This window comes from Panthera pardus, unplaced genomic scaffold, assembly GCF_024362965.1.
Source record: "Panthera pardus isolate Hobbes unplaced genomic scaffold, ASM2436296v1 HiC_scaffold_21, whole genome shotgun sequence".
Lineage (NCBI taxonomy): Eukaryota > Metazoa > Chordata > Mammalia > Carnivora > Felidae > Panthera > Panthera pardus.
Genome location: NW_026526777.1, coordinates 450,099 through 477,262, shown reverse-complemented (window position 1 = coordinate 477,262; position 27,164 = coordinate 450,099). Strand labels below are relative to the sequence as shown.

The window sequence follows — 27,164 nt, the reverse complement described above, 5'->3', positions numbered from 1 at the left end:
GGGGGGGCGGGAGTGGCAGAGAGAAGGGGGAGAGAGAGAAAATCCCAAGCAGGCTCCACATTGTCAGCACTGAGCCAGATGTAGAGCTCAGTCTCACAAACAAGTCATGAGATCATGACTTGAGCCAAAATCAAGAGTCAGACACTTAACCGACTGAGCCACCCAGGCGTCCCAATTATCATCATTTAAAAAAAATTTTAACATAATTCATTTTTGACAGTGAGAGAGAGCATAAGCAGGGGAGGGGCAGAGAGAGAGGGAGACACAGAATCCAAGGCAGGCTCCAGGTTCCGAGCTGTCAGCACAGGGCCTAACGCGGGGCTTGAACTCACGGACTGCGAGATCATGACCTGAGCTGAAGTTGGATGCCCAACCGACTGAGCCACCCAGGTGCCCCTATCATCATTTTAAAGATGAGACATACTGGGGTGCCTGGGTGTCTCAGTCAGTTGAGCGTCTGACGTCGGCTCAGGTCATGATCTCGCAGTCCTGGAGTTCAAGCCCCTCATCGGTCTCTGTGCTGCCAGCTCAGAGCCTGGAGCCTGCTTCGGATTCTGTGTCTCCCTTTCTCTGCCCCTCCCCTGCTCACACTCTGTCTCTCTCAAAAAACAAACATTAAAAAATAAAAAAAGAGAAATACTGAGTCTTAAGAGCAAGTTACGTATATAAGGTAACAAGTCAAGTCGGTGGCAGAAGTGGTAGATCTGCTCCACTCAAAGTCCACGTAAATCCTTTCACTCTTTTTTTTGACGGGGGGGGGTGGTGGCGGCAAGGAACACTCAAAACCAAGGAGAGATGTCCAAAACATACTTACTGTCTATAAAACTTTATTAAAAATTTTTTTTAATATTTATTTTTGAGAGAGCACAAGTGAGGAAGGGACAGAGAGAGAGGGAGACCTAGAATTGGAAGCAGGCTCTAGGCTCTGAGTTGTCAGCACAGAGCCCAGTACGGGGCACAAACCATGCGATTATGACCTGAGCCGAAGTCCAAAGCCAGTTGCGTATTGCTTAACCTACAGAGCCACCCACCAGCCGCCCCTTGCTAAGTTTTGTTTTGTTTTGCTTTTATTTATTTAATCTCTACACCCAAAATGGGGCTGTGACAACCCTGAGATTAAGAGTCACACACTCCTCTGAGCCAGCCAGATGCTCACCCCTTAAAAAATTTTTTTTTAATGTTTATTTTTGAGAGAGAGAAAGAGAGCATGAGCAGGGGAGTGGCAGAGAGAGACGCACACACACAGCATCTGAAGCAGGCTCCAGGCTCCGAGCAGTCAGCACAGAGCCCGATGCAGGACTCGAAGTTGTGAACTGTGAGATCATGACCTGAGCCAAAGTCAGACGCTCAATTGACTGAGCGACCCAGGCGTCCAGTTTTTTCAATTTTTTTTTAATGTTTATTTTTGAGAGAACACGTGAGAGCAAGGGAGGGACAGAGAGAGGGGGACAGAGGATATGAAGTGGGCTCTGTGCTGACAACAGAGAGCCCCATGTGGGCTTCGAACTTTCAAACTGTGAGATTATGACCTGAGCCGAAGTCAGATGCTTAACCAATTGAGCCACCCAGGCACACCGCCCTCCCCCCACCCCCCCAATCCCTTTTTAAAATCAAGCTAGTGCTGGGGCGCCTGGGTGGCTCAGTCAGTTGAGCGTCCGACTTCAGCTCAGGTCATGATCTCACAGTCCGTGAGTTTGAGCTCCGTGTTGGGCTCTGTGCTGACAGCTCAGAGCCTGGAGACTGCTTCGGATTCTGTGTCTCCCTCTCTCTCTGACCCTCCCCCGTTCATGCTCTGTCTCTCTCTGTCTCAAAAATAAATAAAACCTTTAAAAATTTTTTTTTAAAAATTAAAAAAAAATAAATAAAATCAAGCTACTGCTTCTATTATATGTCTCCTCTTTTATAAATTCTTATGACACCTCTTTACCTCTTCTCTGCTTCTTAGGGTCCTGTACCTCCAGTCAGGCCTTGGCCATTACAACAATACTTCTTCCTGAGACCCTTGTGGTGTGCCATGTGCAGTTCAGTAATACTTTGCTAGACATTCCAGCAAGCAAAGTCTTCCATGTCCATGCAGGTTTCAGCATGGAAAGAGGTAGGTCCCATCCCTTGAGTCTGGTGCCCTTGTTCCCATCTTTGTACAGTCATCACTTCTTATTGGATTGCATTTATACTTTACAGTTTCATCTGCTGTAGAACTGTGGAACCTTTCTCAAGCGACATTTTTGTTCTCTCCATCCAATAATGTTCAACATGTCCCTAGAACACCCACCCTGTGCTTTTCTTTTGTCATTTACTGTTTTCTTCTTTGCTGGTCCCTGTTACTGCTGGGCTTTTTATCCCCAGCAAGTAGCAGTGTTTGAATGTTTATTGTTGAACTGAAGGATATTCCAAGCAGAGTAAATGAACTAGCATGAAGTAGAAATAGGCATGACATTGGAATGGTTTCATATAAATCAACTGATGTAAAATGAGGATTTGTGTCAAACACAGGCACAAGTAGGATAGTGCTACAGCCCAGGCGCCTGTCCTGCAAGGCCAGCAGTGCCGTGCGAGTAACAAGCAGCTACTGAAGGCAGGCTCCCTCAGCACACCGGTGGGCACTGAGAACACCCGGTGCCAGGACAGGTGCTGGATGTACAACAGGGAGCAAGACAGGGCTTTGTACCGTCACTAGTGCTGCACAGGGTGATCCATCACAGAATAGAGGCCACACGGGATGCTGCAGAGTCCGAAGGAGGAGGGGCATCTGACTCCTTAGATGGGGGAGGGAGGGTTAGAGTTTGGTTTTACAGAGAAAGGGCCTGTGGAAAGGTGACGAGGAGTGAGCTAGGTATGAAGAGGCCAGGATATCCCAGGCAACAGAGAGCCTGGAGCTTGGCAGGACACAGAATGGAGACGGAGCAGTGGGAGGCAAGGAGGGGAGGCCGGTGAAAGGGCCACTGCAGTAACCCAGGCATGAACTGATGAGGTGGCAGCCCAGAGTCCCAGGGGGGTACTAACAGAGGGGTAGGCGTCAGAGACATTTCGGAGGATGAGTTATAGGAAGATTTGGAGAACGACTGGATATAGGAATGAAGGAAAGGGTATCTGTCAAAAGACAACGGAGTTTGAGCACGGGTAACCAAACAATACTATTGCCAGAAGTAAGGCCATCGAGATATGGTTTGACAGAGACGTGCCTAAACGACGCGCAAAGCGTCTTTCACAGACCCTCTCCTGATCTCAGCTGCTCTTGGTTATTACTTCATTCTATATCCCCTTAATGTCCCTGTTTGCACTGTGGTATTTACTACTCCCTGATATGTTGACTTACGCGACGAGTTCAGCTGTGGGTGCCGGGGACTGTGTTTTCCTCTGGCATCCTCCTCACCAGTGGCCAGTAGTCTGCTAATAGCGGACAAAGTGGAGTTCACGTTTTCTTCTGAATTTGCTTCCTATTCTAAGTCAGCTCAGCAGAGCCTCTGAACCTTCCTGCCCAGTGTTTCATCTTTTTTTCAGGTGCTTATGTCTGCCTGATCAAGGTCCGACCCCAGTCAGAAGGGCTGCTCCAGGCCCTGAGCGTGGCTGACACCTCAGTCTACGGGTGGGCCACACTGGTCAGTGAACGCAGCAAGAACGGAATGCAAAGAACCCTCATTCCTTTCATCCCAGCCTTTTACGTCAACCAGTCAGAATTGGTTCTTAGCCACAGACAGGATGTCGGGGAGATAAGAGTGCTGGGGGTGGACAGAGTTCTGGAGAAGCTAGAGGTATGTGAAGTACTGATCCAAAACATAACCGAAATCAGGGTTTTGAAAAAGGAGTCTTTATTCCTAGTCCAAGAGCGAAGGAACAGTCATTGAATGACCTGATAAAACTCAACACGGGGAGTTGTTAAAACAGAAGGAAGAAAACCTGTCCCCTTCACAATGCCAGGGGACTCTGAGTGCAAAATTTAGGTCATGAGCTGCCAGTCTGGAAGAGAATGCCAGTGCCATCTGAAAACAATCTTTAGGATTCTAGGTTGAAACTTGTTTGAAGGCTATTTCCTCACAGTTTATTTTCTTCCCTCATCTACTGTAACACACCTGAGTGAAAAAGCAGACGACTGGGGCACCTGGGTGGCTCAGCCAGTTGGGCGTCCGACTTCGGCTCAGGTCATGATCTCACGGTTTGTGAGTTCGAGCCCCACGTCAAGCTCTGTGCTGACAGCCCAGAGCCTGGAGCCTGCTTCACATTCTGTGTCTTCCTCGCTCTCTGCCCCTCCCCCGTTCACCCTCTGTCTCTCTCGCTCTCAAAATAAAACATTCAACAAAAAAATTAAAAAAAAAAAAAAAAGCAGACGACTTACTGCCAGGTTGCTAACTAGGAATACAGGGCTCTTACTGTATGTGTAAGACTGGAATGCAATACTGACACAAAACTGATTTTCTTCTGTCAAGTGCCATTTTATCTTTCCTCCAAGGTCTTCCCCAGCTCCCCAGTTCTAGTGGTCTCTGGCCACAGGCACTCTTCCCTCACACCTGGCCTGGTGGTCTACCCCGTGAGAGTGGTCAACTTCACCTCCCTCCAGCAGACGTCACCCGTTTTCATCAACATTTGCTGTGTGCTCACCAGTCAAAGTGAGGCTGTGGTAGTGAGAGCTCTGAAGGAGAAGTCTGGTGCAGGTGAGCACTGGGGGGCCCTGCTTACAATCCAGAGGAGTTGGGACCATCTAAGTGTTTCTCAGTTTAGTTCATGAGAAACATTCAGCCACCTGAGCAAGATTACTCAAACTACCTGGGGCACGGATCTTTAATCTCCAAATCTACACAAAATAGAACCTTCGCGCAGCTTACTGATCACCGAGAGATGTTCTACGTAACTTACGTAGTGAAGAGTAGTTATGTCAGTTTAACATGAGCTTCTCCGCGCTGTTAAATGTACTACTTTTTTTTTTTTTTTCAACGTTTTTTTATTTATTTTTGGGACAGAGAGAGACAGAGCATGAACGGGGGAGGGGCAGAGAGAGAGGGAGACACAGAATCGGAAACAGGCTCCGAGCCATCAGCCCAGAGCCCGACGCGGGGCTCGAACTCACGGACCGCGAGATCGTGACCTGGCTGAAGTCGGACGCTTAACCGACTGCGCCACCCAGGCGCCCCAAAATGTACTACTTTTAAACCTCTTGATAAATGTTTCTTCAAAAGTTGCTGGCAGATCTTTTTGCATCAGGCAAGAGACAAAGGATGATAAACCTAGAAGTCTTAGCTTTCCAAAATGCTGATTGTAGCCGTTACCCGGTTTGGAAACTGTGCCAGGTATGGCTGGGATGGGAACACATGTAGTCATTGAAAAGTGTTAGGAGAGCCAAAGAATCATCCTCCTTGTATCGTCACCTCTACTTGCATATCCCTCCAGAGAAACTGCTCTTTGAATTTACTGGGTGTGAATTGGACTGGACCCTACCTAGTTCAACTCCAGTGGGAGGAAGGTCTGTTTCGGCAAGCACCTGAGATGTACTGGTCCTGTCCTAAGTGCATTTTATATGCATTTTATTCTCATAACTCTGAGGTGAATGTTTCTCCCTTTAAGAGTTGAGGAAATGGAGACGTTCAGGTTCCCGGCACTAGAAACAATTCTCAACTCTAACCTGTGTTCTTTCTTGTTGTTTCTAAATCTAGAGTTAATGGGTTTCTGCAAAAGCCCATGGATGGAATTCAAGGTGCCGATGACCTTCAATGGGGGGAAATATTGCACCTTTATTTTCAATTAACTTCTAACTGAAAGTTAGTATTTCCACTGACTTTATGAATATAGGCAACAGACCACAGTAACAGCAGTACGTGTGACTTTGTCACCAACAGAATTCAGATATTGTCATGTTCCAATTATTAAAGTTCTCTTCAAAATTACATAAAAATTATAGTTGTTATTAGGTCTGAGGTTAGATCTTTTTTATTGCTGGAGCATATTATATTACAAAAAGGCGTTTTAACGTTTTTGTTAAGTGTTTAACATAGCTAGGTTACAAAAGTTTTTTCCACCTTGGTTAACTCTGATATAATTGGTTTCTTTTTTAATGTTTATTTTTGAGAGAGTGTGAGGGAGAGAGAATTGGGGGCGGGGAGGGGTGGCGGGCAGAGAGGGAGACACAGAATCTGAAGCAGGCTAAGGTTTGAGCTGTCAGCACAGAGCCTGAAGTGGGGCTCGACATGGCCTGAGCCGCAGGAGATGCTCCACCCAGGTGTCCCATAATTGGTTTCCTTTATTCCTACATATTTTGTTTTGCACTTGAAAACATTCCGATAGGATCCACAGGCCAAGTCGCGCACAGCTCAATGGTTAAGAACCCCTGCATTTCTCAGAGACCAGAGGGACCAGTGGGACTAACACAACCTCGGAAACGGGTGGGTAGGAGTGGTCAAAGATCCAACCCAGCCTTCAGCTCATTCACACAAGTATTTGAGTGCCCATGGGCATATGCCAGGCATGGTACCTACTGCAGAAATCAGAGTTAAGACAGAACCTGATTGGGGAGACAGTTAGTTTGGTGTAGCCAGAGCAAAGGGGCACTAGAAAGGCTGTTAAATGTCACCCAGGTTTTATCTTGACTCTTACCCTGTAAACATTGCAAGCCAAAAGCTTTCAACAGTGGGACCTGATCAAGGGTTAGTGTAGAGAATTTTGTTTTTAGTGCATCTATATTTAAGGCAATGTAACTGTTCTTCGGAGAGAAGCGGTTTGCAAACAGTTCTGAAACAAAGTCCCAGGAGAGGGAAGACCAGTTACAAGTCCAGAGGTTAGAAGGCCTATACCAGGGATGCAAAATAAGAACCAGGTAGAGAAGACCTAAAGTTCAAGGAGTTTGGTGGGGTAGGAGTTCATTTGTGGACACTGAAGAATTTGAAATAACCAAAGTCAGATGCCAAGTGTGCTTCAAAAACAGGTTTTATTAGGGACAAATCAGAATGTTCCCTAGAAAGGAGATCCTGAGTAAAAAAGGACAAGGGGACCCATGGGATTTAAGAGGCGGTTGGTGATGCAAAGAGAGGTTTCAGGTTAGAGGGATTAGAACTACAAGTTCAGGGGCGCCTGGGTGGCTCAGTCAGTTAAGTGTCCAACTTCAGCTCAGGTCATGATCTCACGTTCAAGCCCCAGGGTCTGTTCTGACAGCTGAGAGCCTGGAGCCTGCTTCGGATTCTTTGTCTCCCTCTCTCTCTGCCCCTCCCTGCTCATGCCTCTGTCTCTTTCCCTCAAAAGTAAATAAACATTAAAAAAAAAAACCTACAGGTTCAGTCGCCACAACCACAAACCTGGTGAAGAGAAGCAAGTCGCTTGGAGTTAAATAAAGTACACAGAAAAGGTTAACGGACATTTTAAGGTAGCAGAGTGTTTAAATGCCCGTTTGTAAGTGGAGAAATTACAAGGTTCATGGATTGCCATGTATTACCTAGGAGACAGGAGCAAGCCAAAAACAGGTAGAGGAGCCAAGTACACAACCTACCTCTTTTTTGAGAGCTGCTGCTGGATACCCATGACCACGCGTTAAGTACAGCAACCTGCCCTGAATGCTTTTAACTGTGACCTTGTTTTGTTCTGACCAACGCACAGATCAATGTGAAGATTCCAGTGTCCTCCAGAAGTTCCTGGGTTCTCACCAGACCATCCTCTTTACCCTCTTTGCAGTGCTAGCTTCAACAGCTTTTGTTTTTCTAGGTAAGGAGCCCTTACATTCAGCAGCGTGGACTTTTGACTTAAAAAACTGCCTTCGGGGGCGCCTGGGTGGCTCGGTCGGTTAAGTGTCCGACTTCGGCTCAGGTCACGATCTCACTGCCCGTGAGTTCGAGCCCCGCGTCGGGCTCTGTGCTGACCGCTCAGAGCCTGGAGCCTGTTTCAGATTCTGTGTCTCCCTCTCTCTCTGCCCCTCCCCTGTTCATGCTCTGTCTCTCTCTGTCTCAAAAATAAATAAATGTTGAAAAAAAAATTAAAAAAAAAAACTGCCTTCATTTAATTTCACCAACTATCGAGAATAAAAATCAGCTGCTTATCACGTCACTCATGACAAGCAGTTACAACTCATTCAGCCTTCTCAGCGCTAGTCACCTAGCGGATGGAAGGTCCTGCTCAACTTCCCACCAAGAAGCAGTAAACTGCATGTGACACACCCCACCCAGAAGTGGAAACCACTGCTGAACCTGGAGAAAATGGCTCGTTTTGCTCAAATTCAGAGCTATTCTAGATGAAACAGAAACTTAACACGCTATGGTCTATACCTGCATTTTTCTCTCACCTTTTTAAAGTTGAAACTTCTGAGAAAGAGTGCGTACACGCGCGTGCACGAGTGGGGGAGGGGCAGAGAGAGAAGACAGAGGCGGAGAATCCCAAGCAGGCTCTGCACTGTCAGTGTGGAGCCCACCTTGGGGCTCAAATCCACGAAACCAGATGACCTGAGCCAAGATCAAGAGGTGGACACTTGAGTGACTGAGCCACCCGGGCACCCCTGAATTGAAATACTTCTAAAATCACTGGAATGAAAAGTTCCTATACTCTTCTTCTTAACTCAAAGCATTATTCACTTTTCATAGAAGTACTTCAATATTTTGAGTTAAACTTGCTTAGTAGGGTCTTTTTCCAACAAAAACAGATCTGCCTCTGGTGACCTCTCTCTCCCTTGTTCTTTTTCTAGCATACAATGCCTTCTTAAACAAGATACAGACGGTTCCAGTGGTTTACGTACCAACCCTAGGAGCACCACAACCAGGTAAACAATCAGCACCCTCACCTTTGAAAAGCTCAAACATCCAGGTTTATTCATCTCTCTTCCCGCTTGATTTCTAGGTTTTGTCCCCACACGTTCTCCCCCCCCTTTCATGAGTCCACAGTCCCCACCGGTCCAGAATCGGCGGCAACACTGGCTGTGGAGTGTACGGCACTAACGTTCACTTGGACACGTCCCCTGAACTGTAGACGACTGGAGATTTCTGGCCCTAGACCAGGAGCCATAAGCCCCCAAACAAGGCTTCTGAGAATTATAAAAGGTTTTAAGCTATTCTACACTAACGTGTGCCAGACTGGGTTTTTTTAGTAGTTTATTTTGAGAGAGCATGCATGCCTGCAAAAGTGAATGGTGGGAGGAGCAGAGAGAGGAGAGAATCCCAAGCAGGCTCCATGCTGACAGCAGGGGGCCTGATGCCAGCCTTGGATCCATGAGATCAGGACGAGTCAAGATCAAGACTCAGATGCTTAACTGACTGAGCCACCCAGCCGCCCCTGGCTGTCTTTTAGAGATCAACTGCTGGTTCCGAATTCTAAGAAAATATACAAGTGAAAGAAATACCTCATATATAGTATCTCAGATTTTTATCAGGCTCTTAAGACGGACTCAATGAGCCCACCTGGATAGAAAGGTCCCAAAGGGACCTTTTAAGTGCTTGGTCACTTACTTGCCCCAATTAACTCTTAGCAGTCCACTCTTCTGGTTGTCCCTCAATACTTGAGACAGGAACTTCCTAGCAGTAAAACCAAGACAATAAACAGAACGTATCCAAAATCTGTTTATTGGGATAGTTCCCCACTCATGTCGACTCAGGGTGCGTTTAGTGCTGCTTCCGTCTGAAGGAGCATCCTGCAAGGAAAAGGTTCAGAGGTCACCGGACGGCAGCGGCGTTGCCGCTGCGCCCCACTGGCTCTCCTCGGACGTCCCGCGGGGAGCTCGCAGTCGCCAGCTCCCGTGTTGCGCCTCCTCCCCCGTCGTCCCCGCTTTAGACTGGAGCGTCCGAGACTAAGAAGGAACATGAGGTTCCCGAAACTTTTCCGGGGCGAGGCGGGTAGATGGAGTGGACTTTCAAGCAAGGAAAGCACGACCCTCCCTCTAAAGCTCGCGACAAAGTGAGGACACCGCGCAGCGGCTCACCTTCTGTGAGCCTTGCTTTTCCTCCTGTCGGCTGGCACAGGACGGTGGAGCAGCCCACACACAGCACCACCGTCTGCGCGTGGCTGAACACGGTGGTGATTTTGTAGCACCCTGCGAACCAACAAGCGGGGAGTCGAGGCGAGTCGAGGCCAGCCCGGCCCCCGGCCCCCGGCCCCCGGCCCCCACCCCGCGCCGGCCGCCCCGGGACGCTGAGCGGCCCCCGCCCCCGGCCCTCACCCGGGCACTTCACGTCCATGAAGTAGGAGTTGGGGCTCTGCACCAGGCGCTTCTTCTTGTGCTTCCTCTTCTCCTCTTCCGGGGACGGGTGCAGGAGGTCCTTCGCGAGCTGCGGGAGGCAGACGGGCGCGGTCAGGGCGGCGGCGGGCCCCGGGCGGCAGCGGTTCCACCAGCGGCAGCAGCGGCAGCAGCGGCAGCAGCCCGCGCCGCCCGGCGTCCGCAGCGGGGCCGCCATCTTACCGCCGCCCCGGGCCGCGCGGCCCCCGCCCCCGGCGCCCCGGGCCCGAGCCCCGGAGCCCGCGGCCGGCCCCCGCTGCCCGTCCGCGGCGCAGGGGCGCGAGCGCGCGCGGGCGGCGAGGGCTCCGCCGGGACGCGGGCCGAGGAACTCACGGGCATGTTCTCGTGGGCAGGTCGTCACCGCCGGAAAGGAGCGAAAGCGGAAATCCTGCCGCTTATATCCGCCGCCCGCCGGAAGTGACGCGCGCGCGCCCGGCCGCCATGCCGGGGTCCGCGCGCCGCCCGTGGCTGGAGCGGACGCCTCCCGCCCGGCCTGCCGAGGGGGCTGCGGCGCGACCCCAGCCAGGCCCTGCCCTTCTCGACTTCCTCCGTGTTCCCCAGCTGGTTTCCTTTGCCATGTTAACACCGCGGGAATGTAGACACGGCGGAAGCCCTCGTCCTGGTTCCCACCTCCTCGCCTACCCTCTTAACCGCTGTGAGGTTTTTTGTTGTGTCCTCCCAGCCTTTCTCCTCTGACGGCGGTCCCGTCAAGTACTCGGGTGCTCCCCGCGGCGAGTCCATCCACGACCGCCGTCAGGTCGCCCCCTCCCCGTCCCCTCGCGGCCCGCGCGGTACCGCCCACCCTCTGCAGTGCGCGCGCGGGGACGGCCGCGTTGGGACCCGTGCGACACACAGACGTGCCTGGGACAGTGTTTGCTCCTGTGGCGCGGGTGCCGCCCGCGGGGCGTCGTGCAGCCTGGCGCCGGTGAGGGACGGGCGCACTTTGTTCTCAGCGCCCCGCTCGCGGCCCAGAAAGTCCCGTGAGGAAGTGACATTTAGGCCGAAATCTGAAGGACGTGGAGTCCACCGTGCGACTGTCTGGGAGAAGCCAAAACCCGGGGCCGAAGGAGCGTGGCGTAGCTGAGCAGGGGGGAGGCGAGGCGGCCAGAGCGAGCGAAGGGCTGAGCGCACGGGCCTAGTCCAGGGAGACCTGAACCCCCGGGGCTGAGGAGGCCACATCCCGGCCAACGAAAAAGTAAAAGAACGGGCAGATTTGTGTCCGAACAGCCCGGGGGGATATGGCAGCGTGATTTCAAGGACGGGTGCGAGACGGCCCGGCCGGGGGGAAGAAATAGGGAAACCGTGGAGTTTGTGGCACGGCTGGAAGGCCGACCGGGAGGCGAGAGGACGCGCAGAAGGGGACTGGCAGGGGGCCAGCAGAGGCACAGCCCGGACACTGTGCGCGGACGGCTCGACTGGCCCCTGTCGGAGACGCAGACGCTTTGCATACTGTGTTTCCACCGGCACCGACAGCCTGTGCCCGGATCGCCGTGTTCCCACGCTCCAGCGCCCCGGTGGCCTCGTCACAGCCTTTCCGCGAGGGATGAGGGCGCGGCCTCCGCTGTGTTCTCAACATGCGCGCCTCGTCGAAAGAACGAGGCCAGACATTTTCAGTCCCAAGCTCTGTCTTGCCGCACTGGCTTGTCGGAGAAACCGCACACGGTCCCAGTTGGAGGGCTGTTGCTAATGAAACCCCGAACGTGTCTCGGTCGAGACGGAGGGAGGGGTGCGGCGGGGCGGGCGCTGCGTGTTCACTCTGCTCCACCAGGGGGCAGACCCGCCCAACAAGTAGCCTTGTCTTGCAGAGCATCCCGCTCTTTTCAAACGGAGCTGGTCTCCCAACTGAGGGCTGGGAACACCAACACCGGAATTCGCGCGCCGCCCCTGCAAGGTTTCCGTCCCTTGAATCAGCCCCGATTTTTGTCAGCTCCCAGGGCCATCCCCACCTCCACCCTTCTTCCCGCAAAACTTTCCCTTTTCCCCTAATTCCTCTAAAGCTCGTCCTCCTCTGCTCATTTGGGTGAAACCTCTGGTTCCATTCACCCCAGCCTCCCTGGCCTAAGACTGCCAGAGTGAGATCAAAAGAGGGGAGTGATGGCAAGCCAGACGCTGTGTGGGTGGGAAATGGCCTGGGAGACGGGCCAGCCCGGGCCCGGGGAGCAGAAGGCCGGCCAGGCCGGGCTGCCGCGGCCGCGGGAGGAAAGGGGTGGGCGGGCAGGGGGTGGGGCCCAGAGGAGTGCCGCCTCCCCTCTATCCCGGAGCTTGGGCGGAGAGGGAGGAAAACTTCCTGGCCTGGGCTCCGGGCAGCTCCGTCCGCCAGCCCTCCGATCCCGCCTACCAGTGCCCGGAGCTTCCCCACCCCTCCCCCGGCTCCCCAGTGTCCGCCATGGCCAAAGCCTACGACCACCTCTTCAAGTTGCTGCTGATCGGGGACTCGGGGGTGGGCAAGACTTGTCTGATCATTCGCTTTGCAGAAGACAACTTCAACAACACTTACATCTCCACTATCGGTGAGCCCACTGGCCATATCCCAGAGCCCCTAATCCCGCATGACCTCATCCTCAGGCTCCCAGATTACTCGTGGCCCCACTCTTTACCACCCCCCACCCTCCACCCCCCCCACCCCTCCTTAGAGTGAGGCTTCTGAACTCTAGCCTCCCAACCCCTGACTCAGACCCATCCGTGGAGCATATCTCTGGATGGTACCCAACCTCTAAACTGTCTGAGGCCTCCAGGTAACTTCTCAGCTGTGCCAGCTCCTGGGGTTCCCGGGACCACCCTTCTCCCTCACCTCCCCAAATGCACATGAACCCTTCTCGATTTCCTGCTCCACTCCTCTCCCCCACCCCCACCCACCTCCCTGTATTTCCTGTAACCCCTCTCCCTGAAGGCGGCTTCCAGTTCCGCCAGCCTCTTTCTGCCCCGCTGAGTTTCAGACTCCCCCATTGCATCCCCACTGTACCAAATTACTTCCCAGTCTCCCTGCCCCTCAACTTAACTGGGGGTTTGGGGTGGGGGGGTGGAACAAAGTGGCTGGGTGTGCTGGAGGATGGCCCAAGGACTGGAACCGTGAATATGCAGTCAGCCAGGCAAGGACGGTGGGAGTGGGGGGACTTTTGGGGGCTCTGAGTCAGCCTGGTGACTCAGGCTCCTCCCTAGGCTCCCAACCGGCTCTGGGGAGGTGCCCAAGTTTCCACCAAGAACACTGCCTCCCCTCCTCCCCTCTTGTCTTTCTTCATCTTCTCTGGCCTGGGAAATAAAACGAGGGGAATCTCAAGACAATTCTGGTTAGAAAAGGGAAGGAAAATGCCTCTCTATCCTAGTTCAGTCTCAGGAGAAATCTTATTTATCCTCAGATTTCTTGCTTGCAAGCCCAGCCTACTAGTTAACTCACACAGACTGGCATCAGCTACCTTTTTCCTGGCTCTTCATCCTATATGGCTGGAGCGTAGACGGTGGTTCTAGGAAAACAGAAAGGAAAAGGAATCTAAAAGTAATATTCTGGGGGAGACACTGAATTCTGAGAGTTGTCACCTGGTTGGCTGAGTGGATCCAAGAGGTGCCTTAAGCCTCCCTGCAGAATTTCCATCACCTACCCCCTCCCACATCCATAAAATCCATGTAAAAACAAGATGCTTGCTACCCAAATACAGGTTTGAGAAAAGTCTCTTAGTTTTATACGTGCAACAAAGTTGCTTCCCAAGTGCACCCCTGCACAGTTTCTAGCCCTGCTGCTGCTCCATGCCGGGTCTCCCCTGCACGCCCTCCTCGTCCCTGCAGAGTCTCAGCCTGAGTGATATATATATGCTCCACTCGTAGGAATCGACTTCAAGATCCGCACTGTGGATATAGAGGGGAAGAAGATCAAATTGCAGGTCTGGTGAGTGAACCCCCAGGACCGCTGGCCACAAACCCTCGTTTACCTCCTGTCACCCTTTCCCTTCCATTTGCCTCCTGTCTCTCCCTTTCCCCACAGCTCCTTCCGGTACTTCTCCATTTCCTGTCGCCTTGCTCAGACGTCCTTCCATCCCTCTTCCTGCTCACTCAACTATTTATTTTCAGCTTTCTTGTAACTCTCTTGCCTCTCCTGGCTCCAGAGCATTCTCTGAACTTGACAAATGTCTGCAGGGCTGTCACGTGGAAATGACATTAAAGCAGGTGAGCAGCAAATGGCAGAACTAAGACCTGACTCTGTCTGTGCGCTCCCTGAATTACCTCAAGCCCAGAAAGCCGAAGATAGAGGGCTGGGCTGTCACAGGAAGCCCAGGACTCCGAAGGTGTGCAAGTGGCTGGTGGCCTGAGAGAGGTGTTAAGATGCAACAGATAAGAGCGGGTTGTGGTTCAAGTTCTGGCTCTGCTGTGGAAGGACTTTCATTAGTTGTTTAGCCTCTCCAAATCTGCGTCCTCGTTTGTAAAATAAGGACAGTAGAACGTGTCTCACAAGTGTAGGGTGAAGATTAGCGGTGCTCGCACAGAGTAATCCTGCAACAAATAAACCCGAGACCTTGTTCCCAGCTGTCTTACCTTCTTTTCCTCCTTTACTGTTTTCTGATTCTGTTCCTTTCAGCCCCCACTCTGTTGCAGAAGCTAAATTCTTAGCAGGGGGGATTCTCTCTTCGGAGAGCTGTTCCCTCTGTGCCGCCCCACAAACGTTCCGCCTCTTCAGGGACACGGCTGGCCAGGAGCGATTCAAGACGATCACCACCGCCTACTACCGCGGGGCCATGGTACGGGGTGTGGGTCTGGACAAGGGGTGAGGCGGTAGACTGCAGGGTTCTGAGAACCACGGGCCGCAGGGTCGGGTAGGGACGGTGTCAGGGTTATAGTGTGGGGTGTGGAGGGCCCCACCTGGACTAGTGATTAGATTCGTGGGTAGGACTTGCAGGGTCACTTGGAGGGGCAGGAAGCAGAAACGGGGGAACGTGGCCCAAGGCTCCATGGTGGATTCTTGCCATCTCCCAGGGCATCATCCTAGTGTATGACATCACAGATGAGAAATCCTTCGAGAACATTCAGAACTGGATGAAGAGCATCAAAGAGGTGAAAACCATCCTGGAGAGACGGGGGACTGGGTAGAACCCGGAGGGTGAGGGGGCCGTGAAGGTGAGCAGGACCCAACTTTACTCCTCCTGCCCTTTTGCTCCCAGAATGCCTCTGCAGGGGTGCAGCGTCTGCTGCTGGGGAACAAGTGTGACATGGAGGCCAAGAGGAGAGTGCGGAAGGAGCAGGCCGATCGGGTGAGGCCCGGCTGGGCGGCCAAGGCGGGTTCGGACTCCAAGGGCTGCCTCCACCTTTATCCACCCGTCTCATCTCTCCACCCCACAGCTGGCTCGGGAGCATGGAATTCGATTCTTCGAGACAAGTGCCAAATCCAGCACAAATGTGGATGAGGTGAGACACACCCGTGCCTGCCCCCCACTCCCAGAGACGGCTGTTAGGCCGCCACCGTCCCCTCCAACCTGCTCTGACCAGTCACTGCTTTCCCCCACAGGCTTTCAGCTCCCTGGCCCGGGACATCTTGCTCAAGTCAGGAGGCCGGAGATCGGTGAGTTGGTCGTGCTGGACTGAGCACAGCTGTGGGTGTGTGTCGTGTAAGGAGTGAACGCTGAGGAGGGGAGCGGTGCTAACACTGCCCGTGAGGGTGGGGCCCCTTCAAACAACGTACAATCTCAGACCCCGGCCAGCTGTTCCCACCCTGACCCCCGTGCGCTTCCACCTCTAGGGAAACAGCCACAGGCCCCCTGGCGCGGACCTGAGAGCTTGTGACAAGAAGAGCAGCAGCAGGTGCTCCCTCGGCTGAGGACCCGGGCCTGGATGCTGGGCCGAGGGCGGGCAGGTGGGGCTCAGGGGGTAGAGGTGGGTAGATGGCAGATGGCCGAGCGGGGAGCAAATGCAGAAGAAAAGGAGGAACGCGAGAGGAGAGAAGGTAGAATAGAGAGGCAGGGAGAGGCGAGGAGGAGAAAGATGGCAGGAAGTCAGAGAAGGTGAGGGGCAGGAAGGGAGGGAGGAGGGAAGCAAGGGCCCTGGGCGCCAGGCCCTCCCTGGACTTGTAAGGCAGACAGAAGTGTAAATAAACAGTTGGCTCGTCGTCGTTACCGGATCAGGTTTTAGGGCCGTGTGAGGGGTGGGCTCGGTGATCCCTCTGAAGCTCTGATCCTACCACTCTGCATGGTCTTTCTCAGCATTAAAGGCCACCACCCACACAGAGTCCCCTGGTTTGAGTAACTGTCATCACCAGAACTGCTCTCTGCTCACCAACCTAATTCCTGCCTCTAAGGTGGCTGGGCTGCCAGAACCTGGCCAGGCTCCTGTGACACCAGGACCTGTGTGCAGCTGTCCCTTTCCTGCGATTTCATGGACAAGAGAACAGCAAGGAGGTTCTCTGAACCTGAGGGGCTGGACATCCTTTCCGTGATGGAAATTAGAGGGTCCTTAGGGGCAGAACCTTGCCTAGTATCCAGAAGGGCTCTTTCTTAGGCCTTCCCAGGGGAGAGACAGCCCTGGCCTCGGGAAATAACAGGACCTTGTATTGTTTATCCCATGATTTCTTTAAGCGCCTTTGATTCTGCCAGCAGTCCTTTTAGGTGGCTAGTAGGTGTTATTTTCCACTTTTATAGAGGAGGAAAATGAGGCACAGAAGAGGCTCATTTACTCCTAAATCTTTATTGAGCATCTAGTATGTGCCAAGCACAACAGTCAAGATAATATAACTTTTGGGTGGAACTTGACGTGATGGACAAGCAAATTTTAACACATACTGCTCCTAAATACTGCACAACAAAGAGGCCAAACTACTGGCATGCCAAAGAACTACCACCACCTTGACCCACAGCCCCCCTTTGACCCTTACACCACAGTATCGAAACAGCAAACTTCTCTCACAGGACCTTTTAACAGGATTAATGAACATATCAGATTTGGTTTAGGCAAAATACCGTTAGGAGTGTAACTCGCAGATCTCAAGTTCAAGGCATTTAAGAAATCCCCATGCCTGTGGCGTGGAAGTGGATGGCATGACCCTGGGGTCAGCAGCAAGGCTTTCTGTGCTGCTGTTTCTTGTTGGTAAAACACAACACCAGGAAAGGGCCTGGCCGTGCTGGGAGAAGAACTGTGGTGTGGTCGGATAAATGTGTTAGGTACCAAGCTTCCATGGGGTGAAGATCTTACCTGGATCACGTCTGAGCTCTGTAGTCAACGACCCAGCGAGTGTAATTTGCTCAAGGTTATGAGGAAAGACTTACATTTTGTGAATCCCAGGAAGAACACTGACTAACCTTCACCATACCCCAGAGCAAAGATTTTAAAAGCCAGTTTCAGTGTGGAGGCTTATTGTTGCTTGGTAAAGCGAGTGGATGGGAGAGCTTTTGACCCTCGCCTGTCCAGAGACATGGTAGGGTTTGATAAGGAGTAACAGCATGCTAGAAGGTTTCAGCCAAGACTTTTCCTACAGCTAAAAGCCACTGGAAAACACCCACACGTACTTCGGTAGCGCACAACTTCTGATCCGCACAAATAGTAATGTAGGGGAATGAGCAAGTAGTCACAGAAAAGTAAAGCTCAGTCCTCACAGTTTTTTTGTTCAACTCCTATGCAGTGGTCTTTCCAGTCTGATTGCTCCTGTTCTTGAGCAGCCAGCTTTACTCCCGATGGGAAGTCAGAATTTATGGGACATTGCACCCATAAATTTTAATCCTAAAATAAAGTACCGCAGCCCTGGGGTCGCGGGAGTAGCTGTTATATTTAGGCTAGGAACGCTTCTTGGGAGAGGAGAATGTGGGGTGGCGTTACCAAAAGTCTGGGGACGAGCCCTTTTATCTTGAGAAGTGGGGGACAGATTACTATTAGTGACCTTCTTTATGTGAATTTAAATATCTCCTTGATATTTAAGGACCGCTCACACGGTCCAGTTGTCTGGGAGGCTGTAGACCTGTATGTGTGTAAAACTAGGATGAAAATATGGGCAGAGTTAGATAATAACTAACGTCACACAGTAAAGCAAGAGTGTGGGTCAAGTCTCTGCGTTCTGGATACATATCCAGGGTTAACTCCATGGGGATGGAAAGCAGGGGTGAATCTTTGGCCTTGGAGCTGAACGTCTGGGGCTCACGCCTTCGGTCCCCCACTCACTCGCTGGGTGACCTTGGACAATCCCTTATACTCTGAGTTTACTCATAGAATGGGACTGATAACCTACTCTGACTCCTCAGGAATACTGAAAATCAAAACGACCTAAATGTTGGATTCAAAAACTCTGACAGTAATGTGACGCGATGCAATTAGAGAATAAAGGAAATACTTTACTACACATTTCATTTCATTCGTATCTCGACAAAAAACCCTAGAAAATGCACATTAGCATTTCTGTTCTACAGAGAATGCCGAGAGGGTCCTAAAGTCCCGACTCCTCTCTGCGACTTACAACGTCCTCCCCGCACGAATGACGATCCCGTCAGGCGACAGCCGGGCGAGCTAGGACCCGAGGAGCTCGTTCAAAGCACCAACGCGGGGCGGGGTTGTTGTAAATTAACACGCGATGGGGCTGTAAACTGAGGCCGCACGTCGGGCGCAGAGATTACTAAAAACAACTTAAAAAGTAATTAACACGCGCGAAGGCGACATAATTCACCGGTGCACCGTGGGTCTCGGGAGGAGAAAGTGCAGTGTCGCCTCCCTCCCGGGGCCACCGGGGCAGGACGGGTGTCAAGCGGTAGCTTGATGGTGAATCCCAGGCTTTTCCGAGGCGGCAAAGTCCCGGGAGGACGACGCGTTGTTCCTCCCGTGGCGCTGCTCCCCAGCCCAGAAGGGGCCACCAGGCCACAGCCCGGGAGCCACGAGCCGAGAAGCCAGACGAGCCTCGCCAGCAGGACCGTCAGGCCGCGGCGCGCCGAGCTCGACGCCGGAAGCCCGAGTCGCACGGAGCGGAGACCGAGGGCCACCTGCCCAGACGACGAGTCCCGGCGGCCACGACCCGCGCGCCTGCGCCGACCGGAAGAGCCGCTGGAACCCTCCGCGGTCCCGGCATCCCCCGCGGTCCCGGCATCCTCCGCGGGGCAAGATGGCCGCGGCAGGGACGGCCCCGGAGGTGACGGGGTGCTAGGCCGTACGTCCCTCGGCCTCTCCCGAGGGCCGAGGGGGTGCGAAGAAGTGAGCTCACGGCCCAGCCCCGCAAGTGCGTGCCGGCTTTTCTTGCCGTGGCCATGGGGACGTCCCAATAAAGCCTTTGCCCTGACAGGCAACTGCAGCACCTCTCAGCCCTGATCTGGAACCTCCCGAGGGCTGCGGTGTCGGCGCTCCGACGGGGCGCGAGGCCAGTCCCTCCGTCCCCACAGGCGCGACCCCGAGCACCCCATGCCTACAGGCGCAGGGAGGCGTAGCCTCCCCCAGGGCAGCCACCTGTGCTGGCTGCTCTGCGCTTTCACCTTGAAGCTCTGGTAAGGAGAGGCCGAGGGCTGGGAAGCGGAGGGGGCGGGAGGATCGCCTCGTCCACGCCCCTGGGGGGGGACGGAGTCCGGGAGCAGGCTCCGCGGAGGTCGGGAGTTCCCTGTTTGCCGGCTTCTGACTCTCGCCTCCCCACCCCCACCCTTCCTCCCTCCCCGTCGCTGCAGCCAAGCCGAGGCTCCGGTGCGGGCGGAGAAGCTGTCAGGTGGGTGCTGGTGTGGTAACCCGACACCCCCATAGTTCTGTTTTCTTTTGACGTCCTCCCCTTACCGGGAGCACAGGTGGGAAGGGGTGGCGCCACGCGGAATGAAGGCTTGTAGCTGTGCTGGGAAGTCGGCTGGGCGGAACCTTTGGGGGAAATACCTTCTGGGTCTGGGGCTGGCATTTGTCTCCCCTTTTAGTGAGCACCTCAAATTTGCCGTGCTGGCTGGTGGAAGAGTTTGTGGTGGCAGAAGAATGTGCTCCGTGCTCTAATTTCCAGGCTGTGAGTATCTGTTGTCCCGTTTTTGTCATATCTAGTCCCTCTCGGTTTTACGAAATGTGACTTTGCGTTGTCTTTGTGTTCTTGCAGTTTCAGTGTATGTCCACATTTGAACTTGTTTCCCCCCCTTAAAATGTGCCCTTTCCTTTCTAAGTCAATGGCAACGTTCACCTAATAGTCCTATTCATAAAAAAGAAAGAAAGAAAGAAAGAAAGAAAGAAAGAAAGAAAGAAAGAAAAGAGAAAAAGAAGAAATCTCGATGCCCAACTTGGGGCTGGAACTCACAACCCTGAGATCAAGAATTGCAGGGTCCACCCACTGAGCCAGCCGGGTGCCCCAATCATGATCATTTTTAATCCAGCAGGCTCTGGAACCTGCCCCTGAGGTGTTCTTTTTAATGCATTTCTCATGCCTCCGGCACATCCAGCATCCCCATCAGAACCCTTGTTGGTTCTCTGTTGACCACCAGCTTGGAGCCTTATCAGTTGGGCACCTGCCCCTTCTGAGTGACACTCCTCATGCTTTTGCTGCTGCCCTTTCGTAACCTGTTCTTTGGTCCTTTTCTCCTGACAGAAGACCACTCCTGAGTGTGGTTCCACAGGGTACGTGGAGAAAATCACATGCAGCTCATCTAAGAGAAATGAGTTGAAAAGGCAAGTACCATTTCTCTTCTTGAAATCTAGGTCAGCTCCTCTGTTCCTGTGATTTTAGGTAGTTCACCCAGGTTTTTCTGTCCCTCTGGAGGTAGCCTGGCATATTGGAAGGGGGGCAAAGTATGTGAACCCAAGTCCCAGTTCTGTTTCTGGATCACTGGTCCTATTGTGCGGGTTAATGCCAGCTGTGTTCACGACCACACCAGAAAGAAGCTGGATGATATATTTGAGTGGGATTTGCGTGCGGTGAACACGTTAGAAGGCTTCCAGTAGCTTTCTCTTTTCCCGCCAGATGTGTCTTGGTGGGGCTTGAGTAGAAGGGCGATGAGAGGGAGAGGTTGTCCAGCGTTCCCTGGGAATAACTATTTCTTCCTGCTCTTAGCTGCCGCTCAGCTCTGATGGAGCAGCACTTATTCTGGAAATTTGAAGGGGCTGTCGTGGGTGTGGCCTTGGTCTTCGCTTGCCTTGTCATCGTTCGTCAGCGACAGCTGGACAGAAAAGCTCTGGAAAAGGTCCGGAAGCAAATCGAGTCCATATAGTGACCTTCTGCCCTTTGACAGGGGTCTTTAGGGACCCTGCCTCAGACAGAGACTTGTGCCCCTCATTCTGGGAGACTGGTGGTGGCGCCCCTTTCTGCGTTTCCTGTCTAGATCATTAACCAGCAAAGTAAGTAGAATGGTTCCCTTCCCTACTGTAATTTGGTTTGGGACCGGAAGTCATGGCAGCAGGCATGGAAACGGTGGCAACTTTACACCCCAGGTTACCGACTACCTATCTTCTCGTCCTGCTACTTATTTAAAACTTTCAGGATACAATTTCAGCAAAAAAGTTTATTTCTCAGCCAAAACCTCTGTTTCCCCTCAACCCTAACCCCAAAGAAGAAATAAAGTTGCAGATGTATAAAGTATTGGAAATGTCTCATGTAGCCTGTGCCTCAGGGTACAGACATTTAGGACGTCCAGAAATGATTCAGACCCTTGAAGCCAAAGAATTCTGAATGGGACACCCAGGGGGAACAAGAGCCACGAGGGATCCTGGATTCCTTCTTGTGGCCGGGAAGCAGGTGGGTTCACATCTCTTCCGCGTGCAGCACAGCTCCTGCGTGCCCATTGGGGCCTGTCTTCCCTCCCATCTTCTCAAGCAATGTCCTTGTTGAGCCATTTTCACCCTTGGCCTTAAGTGGCCCCCCTGGTCTGGACTCTACTACTGTGGTCTCCAAACTTTCTGTCATGTCCTTGTGACTTAGGATATTTCTGGAAATCACTGTGGGTGGAGGAAGGAGGGCAGTAATAGAGTGTTCCCTTAGGTGGGGGATCCTAGAGGACAGGACTTCCCTCCCCCATCTTGACTACCCTGAAAAACAGCTCCCCCCTGCCCTTGCCTCACCTCCATGAGGCTGGTAATCCTCAGGCCCAGCTTCCCGGAGACCCTGAAAGGGGCTGACACTGGGCAGGATGATTAGAGCCAGGGAAAAAAGAAGGATCTGGAGAAAACAGAACGTCCTTTGGGCCGTGGGGACTAAAGGCAGGGAGCCAAGGGCAGAATGAATAGAGAGCGGTTGGAGTCATCAGGGATGGGAAGGGGGGTGTGGTCAGGGCTGGGGGTGTCGGGATGGAGGCAAGAGATGGTGGGCGTCAGGGGGTCGGGCAGCAGACTGACCACGACACAAGTGCTGGTCTGGGCAGCTTTGTTGGAGGTCCGGGCAGCCAGCAGCTGCAGCTGGCGGAGCTGAGCTACCAGGGAGCTGGGGAGGCAGGGTGGAGAGTCAGGGCTCCGGCACCAGCACTGGAAGTCAGGGCGCAAGCATGGTAGCCCTAACGCCAAGCCCCTCCTGCCTGCCGCCCCCCCCCCCCCCCGTGGGAGCTCCCCCCGACCTGGGCCCGCCCTCCCCAGAGGAGCGGGTTATGTATGCACTTACACGTGGCACCTCTCCAGCTCCCGGACTTTTTTCTGCAGTTCCTGGTTCTGTGCAGAGCAGGCAGCGGCCCTAGGGTGTGTGGACAGGCGGGACAAAGCTCTGCAACCCTGCGGGCCCTGACCTGCCTGCCCTGGTAAGGAGGCCCACACAGGGCCCACGGAGAGCTGGACACCGACGTCCAGACATACCTGCTCTCCAGCCCGTCGATGTACTCTTTCTTCCGCTGCCGACTGTCCTGAGCTGACTGCTTGTTCCGGATCTTCCTCCTGACCTTCTTGAGGACCCTCTCCTCTGCCTGGGGGCCCGGGGGTGTCAGTCCTGGGCCCTTAACCTCCCTCAGCGCCCCACTAGCCTCTGTGGTCCTGGCTCTTCAGAGGCCAGGATGGGGCTGCTGTGTTGGGATACCCTTTGGGGAAGCATGTTACCTTGGTGAGGGGCAGGTGTGCGGGCAGGGAAACCCCTTCCTGCCCCAGCAGACGCTTCTCCTCTTCTGTCAGGAACAAGGTCTGACAGGGCAGCTGGTGGAGAACGGGAGAGGGTGAGAGGACAGTGGGGGAGGGTCCTGTCTTTCCCATCACACGAGGCTGCTCCCTGCGTGCCTTCTGGAGAGGAATACGTAACCGTGAAGTGAGGAGGGGCGAAGGGGCCTTAATTCAGACGGGCTCTGTCTGGGGCCTCCTGGGGCTGAGAAGGGAGAGAAGAGGGGTTGTGATATGTCCTTTGCCCCCAGGCTTAGGACTTCAGGACTCTGAGCAAGCTAGGGAGGGCCGGTTCTGGTCCCCAAACCTTCAGGATATCTGAAGAAGGCAGGGAGCAACTCACTAAGGTAAGGTTTGCTTAGAATGGTTCGCTTTTGCCATTAACTTCCATCTGGCAGAGTGCGATGTCCAGTCAGGGTCAACCACCGGGAGCTCCCTGGGGCAGTGGCCCATTTTCCCCCAGGGTCTGAGCCCCACTTTCTAGATGGAAGCTCTGTCCCCTGTCAAAGAACTCCCCAAGGGCCACCAGACTGAACAACTTCTCCTAACACAGTCTGTAGGGAGGTAGGGGGCATCTGGTTAGCCTGAGCCTGCCGACAGAGTGACCCGCAGTTCTGGTACTCCTTGAAAGATTTATGCTTCACTTTGACTTAAGAGGAATTTGATTTTGCTTTTGACTCCTGATGATCTTTGGCTTTTAGCCAAACCATTTTTCGTCTTTCTGCCTTTTCCTGATTGTCCCTTCCTGCTCCCCTGAAGCCACAACTCCCCAGTGTTTTGATGCGAATGCAAGCTTAGAAGCATCGGACTTCCTAAGGTCCCTCAGCCCGATTCGGAGATGTTTGGTGTGGATTCTGGTCCCAGCTTCGGCCAGGCTTGCAGGGAGGCCAGAACCCTTTGCCCACGTTTTGCACACAAGCAGCTCTGTCGTCAGACAGTGACTGAGCAAGACCCCTTCCTCGCCCCTCACTGCAGGAACCAGTCTAGCCAGCCTGAGGGAGGCAGCTGAGTGTTGCCCACTGTGCTGTGGCCCTGGGCTGTGGGTGTGGCCGCATGGCGCTTCCAGTGGGAACAGGTCACTTGCTGCCCCACACCCTGTGCCAGTCACCAGCTGGGATCCCAGGCAGCCTGCCCCCTCCATGTCCAGACCCAAGGCTGAAACAATGGCCATGCTGAGCAAAGTGCACATAAGGTCTGGCCTTTCTCCCGGGCCCTGTCTCCAGACTCCCTCACCCCACTTTCTCCTTAACTGAGTCATCGCCACCTTACTCCCAAGGGCTTCTGTCTTCCTCGCCCTTTTCTGCACTTAGAATCACCCATGCCTCCCTGGTCTTCAGGCCAATGCCACAAAAATTGGGACAAAGAGATTAGCATCAGTTTCCCCCTCCCGCAGCCTCCTTCCCCATCTGTGTGGGTGCCTGTCTTTGTATCCAGGAGTACTGGATCTGGCTGGCCAAACTCACCAGGGTCGCAGGAGGCACTGGGTTTACAGTGCCTGCTCCGGGCAGGGTGTCGTGAGCATCACAGGGCAGCTCGCAGACCACGCAGGCATCAGGCACCGTCAGTTGTGGGCTCCGCTGACCTGAGGGAGACACAGGTGGCTAGGAGTAAAGGAGACAAAGGGCACACCCTCATGGCAGCGGGGCCTGGCTGGAGGCACAGGTTGGGAAAACCCCTCGCCCCAGGACTAGGGCTGGGCCTGAAAGGCCACTGTCCCCTTTGCGCCAGGAACACTGACCTGGCTGGAGAGAGATGAACCCTACAGCTGGCCCAGCTTCCCCCTGCGTCCTCTCCAGGGCCCCTGCCTCATAGACCACCTCGTAGAGAGCAGGGGGACTGGGTGCTTGAGGGGCGGGAGGCCTGTCTGGACGGCCAGGGTCCTCAGATGGATGGCCACTGTCGCTGCTAGCAGAGGCTCCTGAGCAGTACACTTCATTGGGGTCAATGAAAAGTTTCAGGAAGTCTTCAGGCTCACTGTCTCGAAGGCCCTGCAGTACCAGAGGGAGTCTATGTGTACAGAGAATTCCAGAGTGCTATGGGACGTCAAACCTGCATCTGGCCTCTTCAGTCCCTTGTGTCCTTGGACATGGGGATGGTTACAGATCACGTGTCCTTTAGGGGCTCGGCCTTCAGACGTCTCCAAGTGGAGGCTGAAGCCTGATGGGCCCCTCATCACAGCTGCGCCTCCGCCCACCCCACCGGCATCTCTCCCACTCACACAGCCACGGCCCCCACTGGGCTCCCAGCCTCGCAGCCCCCGTTCTTGGAGCTTCGTCCCCGGGGCCTCCGGAGGTGGGCCGTGCAGTCCCGGCTCCGGGAAGGTCCCTGTTGAGAAAACATCTTCTGGGGACTCCAGCCACGCATCCAGCAGGTCGGGGGTTCGGAAATCCATTCTGCAGAGAGAGCGGGACCAGGGTGAGGGCGCCCTCCCCCCAGCTCCTGGGTTCCCCGCTCCTCCTTCCACCCTCTCCCTGCCTCACCTGCCACCGGGGATCTCGCCTCCGGCGGCCTGACGTCTGGCTCAGATGAACGGCCCACCTCAGTGTTACCCGTCCCCAGAAGCCCAGCCCGCCGGCCGCCCGAAAGGCCACCACCGCGCTTCTTTCCTCCAGGATCTCGCATCCTGGACCGGCCCAGCCAAGCCCCGCCCCCGGCCTGACCCCGGACACTGCAGAGTGGCTGGCGCCTGGCCAGGGGCCACGGCGGGCCCGCGTCTTCGAGCCGGGGGCCGGGAGGCTAGGCGTCCGCAAACCGGCCTTGAGCAAGACACAGACAGCCTCGCCGTTCGGGCCTCCGTTTCTGCTAGCGACAGCGAGTCTCCCTGAGCGTTTGGACGGGCTCCTCAGGGAAGGACGGCGATGGCTGTGACCGGAGCACACCAAGCGCCCGCTCTCGGGCCGTGAGCTGCGTGAGACGAGAGCCCGGCAGGGTGAAGACAAGACACTGTGGGAAGGCCGCAACCAGACGGCCCGAGTCTCGCCGAGGGTTCCCCTCCCCCGCTCCGAGGCGCTCTTTCCACTCTTGACTCTGATGGGACGCCAGAGGTTTGAAGGGCAGGGTATCGAGCCAATGGGAGCGCCGGCTCGAGGCAGGCCGCTCCCCGGGTGGCCGGAGGGCTGCCGAGGGGGCGGGGCACCGCGGAGGCGGGAGGGAGGCCGCGAGCCCGGCGCCGGGGCCGGGGCCGGGAAGCAGGGCGGTTCCGGGGCCGCGGCGGGAGCGGCTGCCTGGCTCCCGGGCCCAGGTTCCGAGCCGGGCGACGGGGAACGACCCGTTGGCCCAAGTAGGAGCTCTGAGCGCGCGGAGAGTGGCGCAAATCCCGTCCGCGCGCCGGGCTGCTGAAAAAGAACAGCGGCTGCACACACGTACTCGTTGGACTGTGGGCCAACGGAGGGTATGATTACCAACAGCATTCGTATAGTTTACAAAATGTTTTCATAAACGCTGTTCTCGCATTTAATCCACAACAGCCCCGAAGGAGACAGGGCAGGTAACCCTTCCCTAACTTCACCGACGAAGAGACAGAGATCCATGATTGCAACGTAGCGATACCGAAGCTCACGATTGTTGGCCTCATGACTGAAGGGCCAGGAATTCATTTCAAATTTAGCAATGGAGCTACAATGATGTAGCTATGATTTTTGTCTGCCTGCATCCCCAGTAGTGCTTCAGAAAAAGGGTAGCTCCCTGAGAAAAGCAGGACAGTTTGGGGTGTGGATCCAGATCTCAAACTGGTATTTCTCATGAAAATTGGAATGTGCTGAGGGTAAAAACAGGAGCAGGATCCATAGTTATCGAGTACCTATTAGACGGTCAGGCGTTTTCATATCACTCATAATTCTCATAGCAAGTCATAGCTGGAAGAGAGAAGTTACTTTCTCGAGGTTAGTCGGTAAGTAGGACCAAGGTTCGGACGCCTGAACCCATGTTCTTTGTACTCGCTTGTTTGCACTTTCTCAGATTTCCTGCTCATCTCCCTGCATCCTGCTCAAGTCGTCAGGAGAAAAAGCAGGCTTCCTGGACTGAT

General features: G+C 54.1%; 5 protein-coding genes across 18 annotated transcripts in view; 3 read left to right on the top strand and 2 right to left on the bottom strand.

Moving 5' to 3' along the window:
- NUP210L (nucleoporin 210 like) overlaps nt 1-9,024 on the top strand; it is an 87,841-nt gene extending 78,817 nt beyond the window's left edge. For 9 of the 10 annotated variants that reach the window (XM_019431222.2, XM_053908673.1, XM_053908675.1 and 6 more), the window contains 6 exons: nt 1,946-2,095; nt 3,502-3,752; nt 4,448-4,649; nt 7,576-7,680; nt 8,651-8,725; nt 8,803-9,024. In XM_019431222.2, coding sequence (XP_019286767.2) covers nt 1,946-2,095; nt 3,502-3,752; nt 4,448-4,649; nt 7,576-7,680; nt 8,651-8,725; nt 8,803-8,900 — 881 coding nt within the window. In that variant the 3' untranslated portion in view covers nt 8,901-9,024. Of the gene's footprint in view, nt 1-1,945; nt 2,096-3,501; nt 3,753-4,447; nt 4,650-7,418; nt 7,681-8,650; nt 8,726-8,802 lie in introns of those variants that run through there. The other variant, XM_053908678.1, reaches the window with a different exon arrangement.
- A 481-nt stretch (nt 9,025-9,505) lies between these two features.
- RPS27 (ribosomal protein S27) lies at nt 9,506-10,627 on the bottom strand. Its single transcript, XM_053908726.1, has 4 exons — nt 10,505-10,627; nt 10,115-10,223; nt 9,878-9,988; nt 9,506-9,589 (listed from the first exon to the last, which is right to left on the bottom strand). The coding sequence occupies exons 1-4, from the start codon at nt 10,508-10,510 to the stop codon at nt 9,561-9,563; spliced, it is 255 nt and encodes an 84-aa protein (XP_053764701.1). The 5' UTR covers nt 10,511-10,627; the 3' UTR covers nt 9,506-9,560.
- A 34-nt stretch (nt 10,628-10,661) lies between these two features.
- Nucleotides 10,662-18,476, top strand: RAB13 (RAB13, member RAS oncogene family). 4 transcript variants are annotated; one of them, XM_019431249.2, is made up of 9 exons: nt 10,733-12,681; nt 13,991-14,051; nt 14,739-14,898; nt 15,134-15,211; nt 15,319-15,408; nt 15,497-15,562; nt 15,663-15,716; nt 15,894-16,007; nt 16,449-18,476. In XM_019431249.2, the coding sequence occupies exons 1-8, from the start codon at nt 12,558-12,560 to the stop codon at nt 15,969-15,971; spliced, it is 711 nt and encodes a 236-aa protein (XP_019286794.1). In that variant the 5' UTR covers nt 10,733-12,557; the 3' UTR covers nt 15,972-16,007; nt 16,449-18,476. The 4 variants fall into 4 exon arrangements, with proteins under 4 accessions (XP_019286796.1, XP_019286794.1, XP_019286795.1 ...); XM_019431251.2 differs by lacking the exon at nt 16,449-18,476 and having other exon boundaries at nt 10,662-10,826; nt 14,838-14,898; nt 15,894-16,378; XM_019431250.2 differs by lacking the exon at nt 16,449-18,476 and having other exon boundaries at nt 14,838-14,898; nt 15,894-16,378.
- A 706-nt stretch (nt 18,477-19,182) lies between these two features.
- JTB (jumping translocation breakpoint) lies at nt 19,183-21,650 on the top strand. Its single transcript, XM_019431253.2, has 5 exons — nt 19,183-19,602; nt 19,777-19,814; nt 20,011-20,093; nt 20,664-20,743; nt 21,126-21,650. Exons 1-5 carry the CDS (start codon nt 19,520-19,522, stop codon nt 21,280-21,282), a joined length of 441 nt encoding a protein of 146 aa, XP_019286798.1. The 5' UTR covers nt 19,183-19,519; the 3' UTR covers nt 21,283-21,650.
- CREB3L4 (cAMP responsive element binding protein 3 like 4) lies at nt 21,554-25,733 on the bottom strand. Of its 2 annotated transcripts, none has more exons than XM_019431224.2 (10): nt 25,621-25,733; nt 25,359-25,533; nt 24,879-25,128; nt 24,604-24,722; nt 23,087-23,263; nt 22,850-22,956; nt 22,662-22,730; nt 22,403-22,487; nt 22,130-22,226; nt 21,554-22,006 (listed from the first exon to the last, which is right to left on the bottom strand). In XM_019431224.2, the coding sequence occupies exons 2-10, from the start codon at nt 25,530-25,532 to the stop codon at nt 21,813-21,815; spliced, it is 1,272 nt and encodes a 423-aa protein (XP_019286769.2). In that variant the 5' UTR covers nt 25,533; nt 25,621-25,733; the 3' UTR covers nt 21,554-21,812. The 2 variants fall into 2 exon arrangements, with proteins under 2 accessions (XP_019286769.2, XP_019286770.2); XM_019431225.2 differs by having other exon boundaries at nt 23,087-23,179.
- Between the last annotated feature and the right edge of the window lie 1,431 nt (nt 25,734-27,164).

Excerpts from the sequence above, each read along its gene's own strand:
- JTB (XM_019431253.2), top strand. The coding sequence starts at position 19,520 with ATGCCTACAGGCGCAGGGAGGCGTAGCCTCCCCCAGGGCAGCCACCTG. Across the intron at positions 19,815-20,010 it reads GCGGGCGGAGAAGCTGTCAG|TGAGCACCTCAAATTTGCCG; the intron begins GTGGGTGCTGGT and ends CTCCCCTTTTAG. Across the intron at positions 20,744-21,125 it reads AAGAGAAATGAGTTGAAAAG|CTGCCGCTCAGCTCTGATGG; the intron begins GCAAGTACCATT and ends TCCTGCTCTTAG.
- RAB13 (XM_019431249.2), top strand. The coding sequence starts at position 12,558 with ATGGCCAAAGCCTACGACCACCTCTTCAAGTTGCTGCTGATCGGGGAC. Across the intron at positions 15,212-15,318 it reads GGATGAAGAGCATCAAAGAG|AATGCCTCTGCAGGGGTGCA; the intron begins GTGAAAACCATC and ends TTTTGCTCCCAG. Across the intron at positions 15,717-15,893 it reads AGTCAGGAGGCCGGAGATCG|GGAAACAGCCACAGGCCCCC; the intron begins GTGAGTTGGTCG and ends TTCCACCTCTAG.
- CREB3L4 (XM_019431224.2), bottom strand. The coding sequence starts at position 25,532 with ATGGATTTCCGAACCCCCGACCTGCTGGATGCGTGGCTGGAGTCCCCA. Across the intron at positions 22,731-22,849 it reads ATCGACGGGCTGGAGAGCAG|GGCCGCTGCCTGCTCTGCAC; the intron begins GTATGTCTGGAC and ends CACACACCCTAG. Across the intron at positions 22,227-22,402 it reads AGACCAGCACTTGTGTCGTG|ATCCTTCTTTTTTCCCTGGC; the intron begins GTCAGTCTGCTG and ends TGTTTTCTCCAG.
- RPS27 (XM_053908726.1), bottom strand. Across the intron at positions 9,989-10,114 it reads CATGGACGTGAAGTGCCCGG|GGTGCTACAAAATCACCACC; the intron begins GTGAGGGCCGGG and ends GTTGGTTCGCAG. Across the intron at positions 9,590-9,877 it reads AAAAGCAAGGCTCACAGAAG|GATGCTCCTTCAGACGGAAG; the intron begins GTGAGCCGCTGC and ends TTTTCCTTGCAG.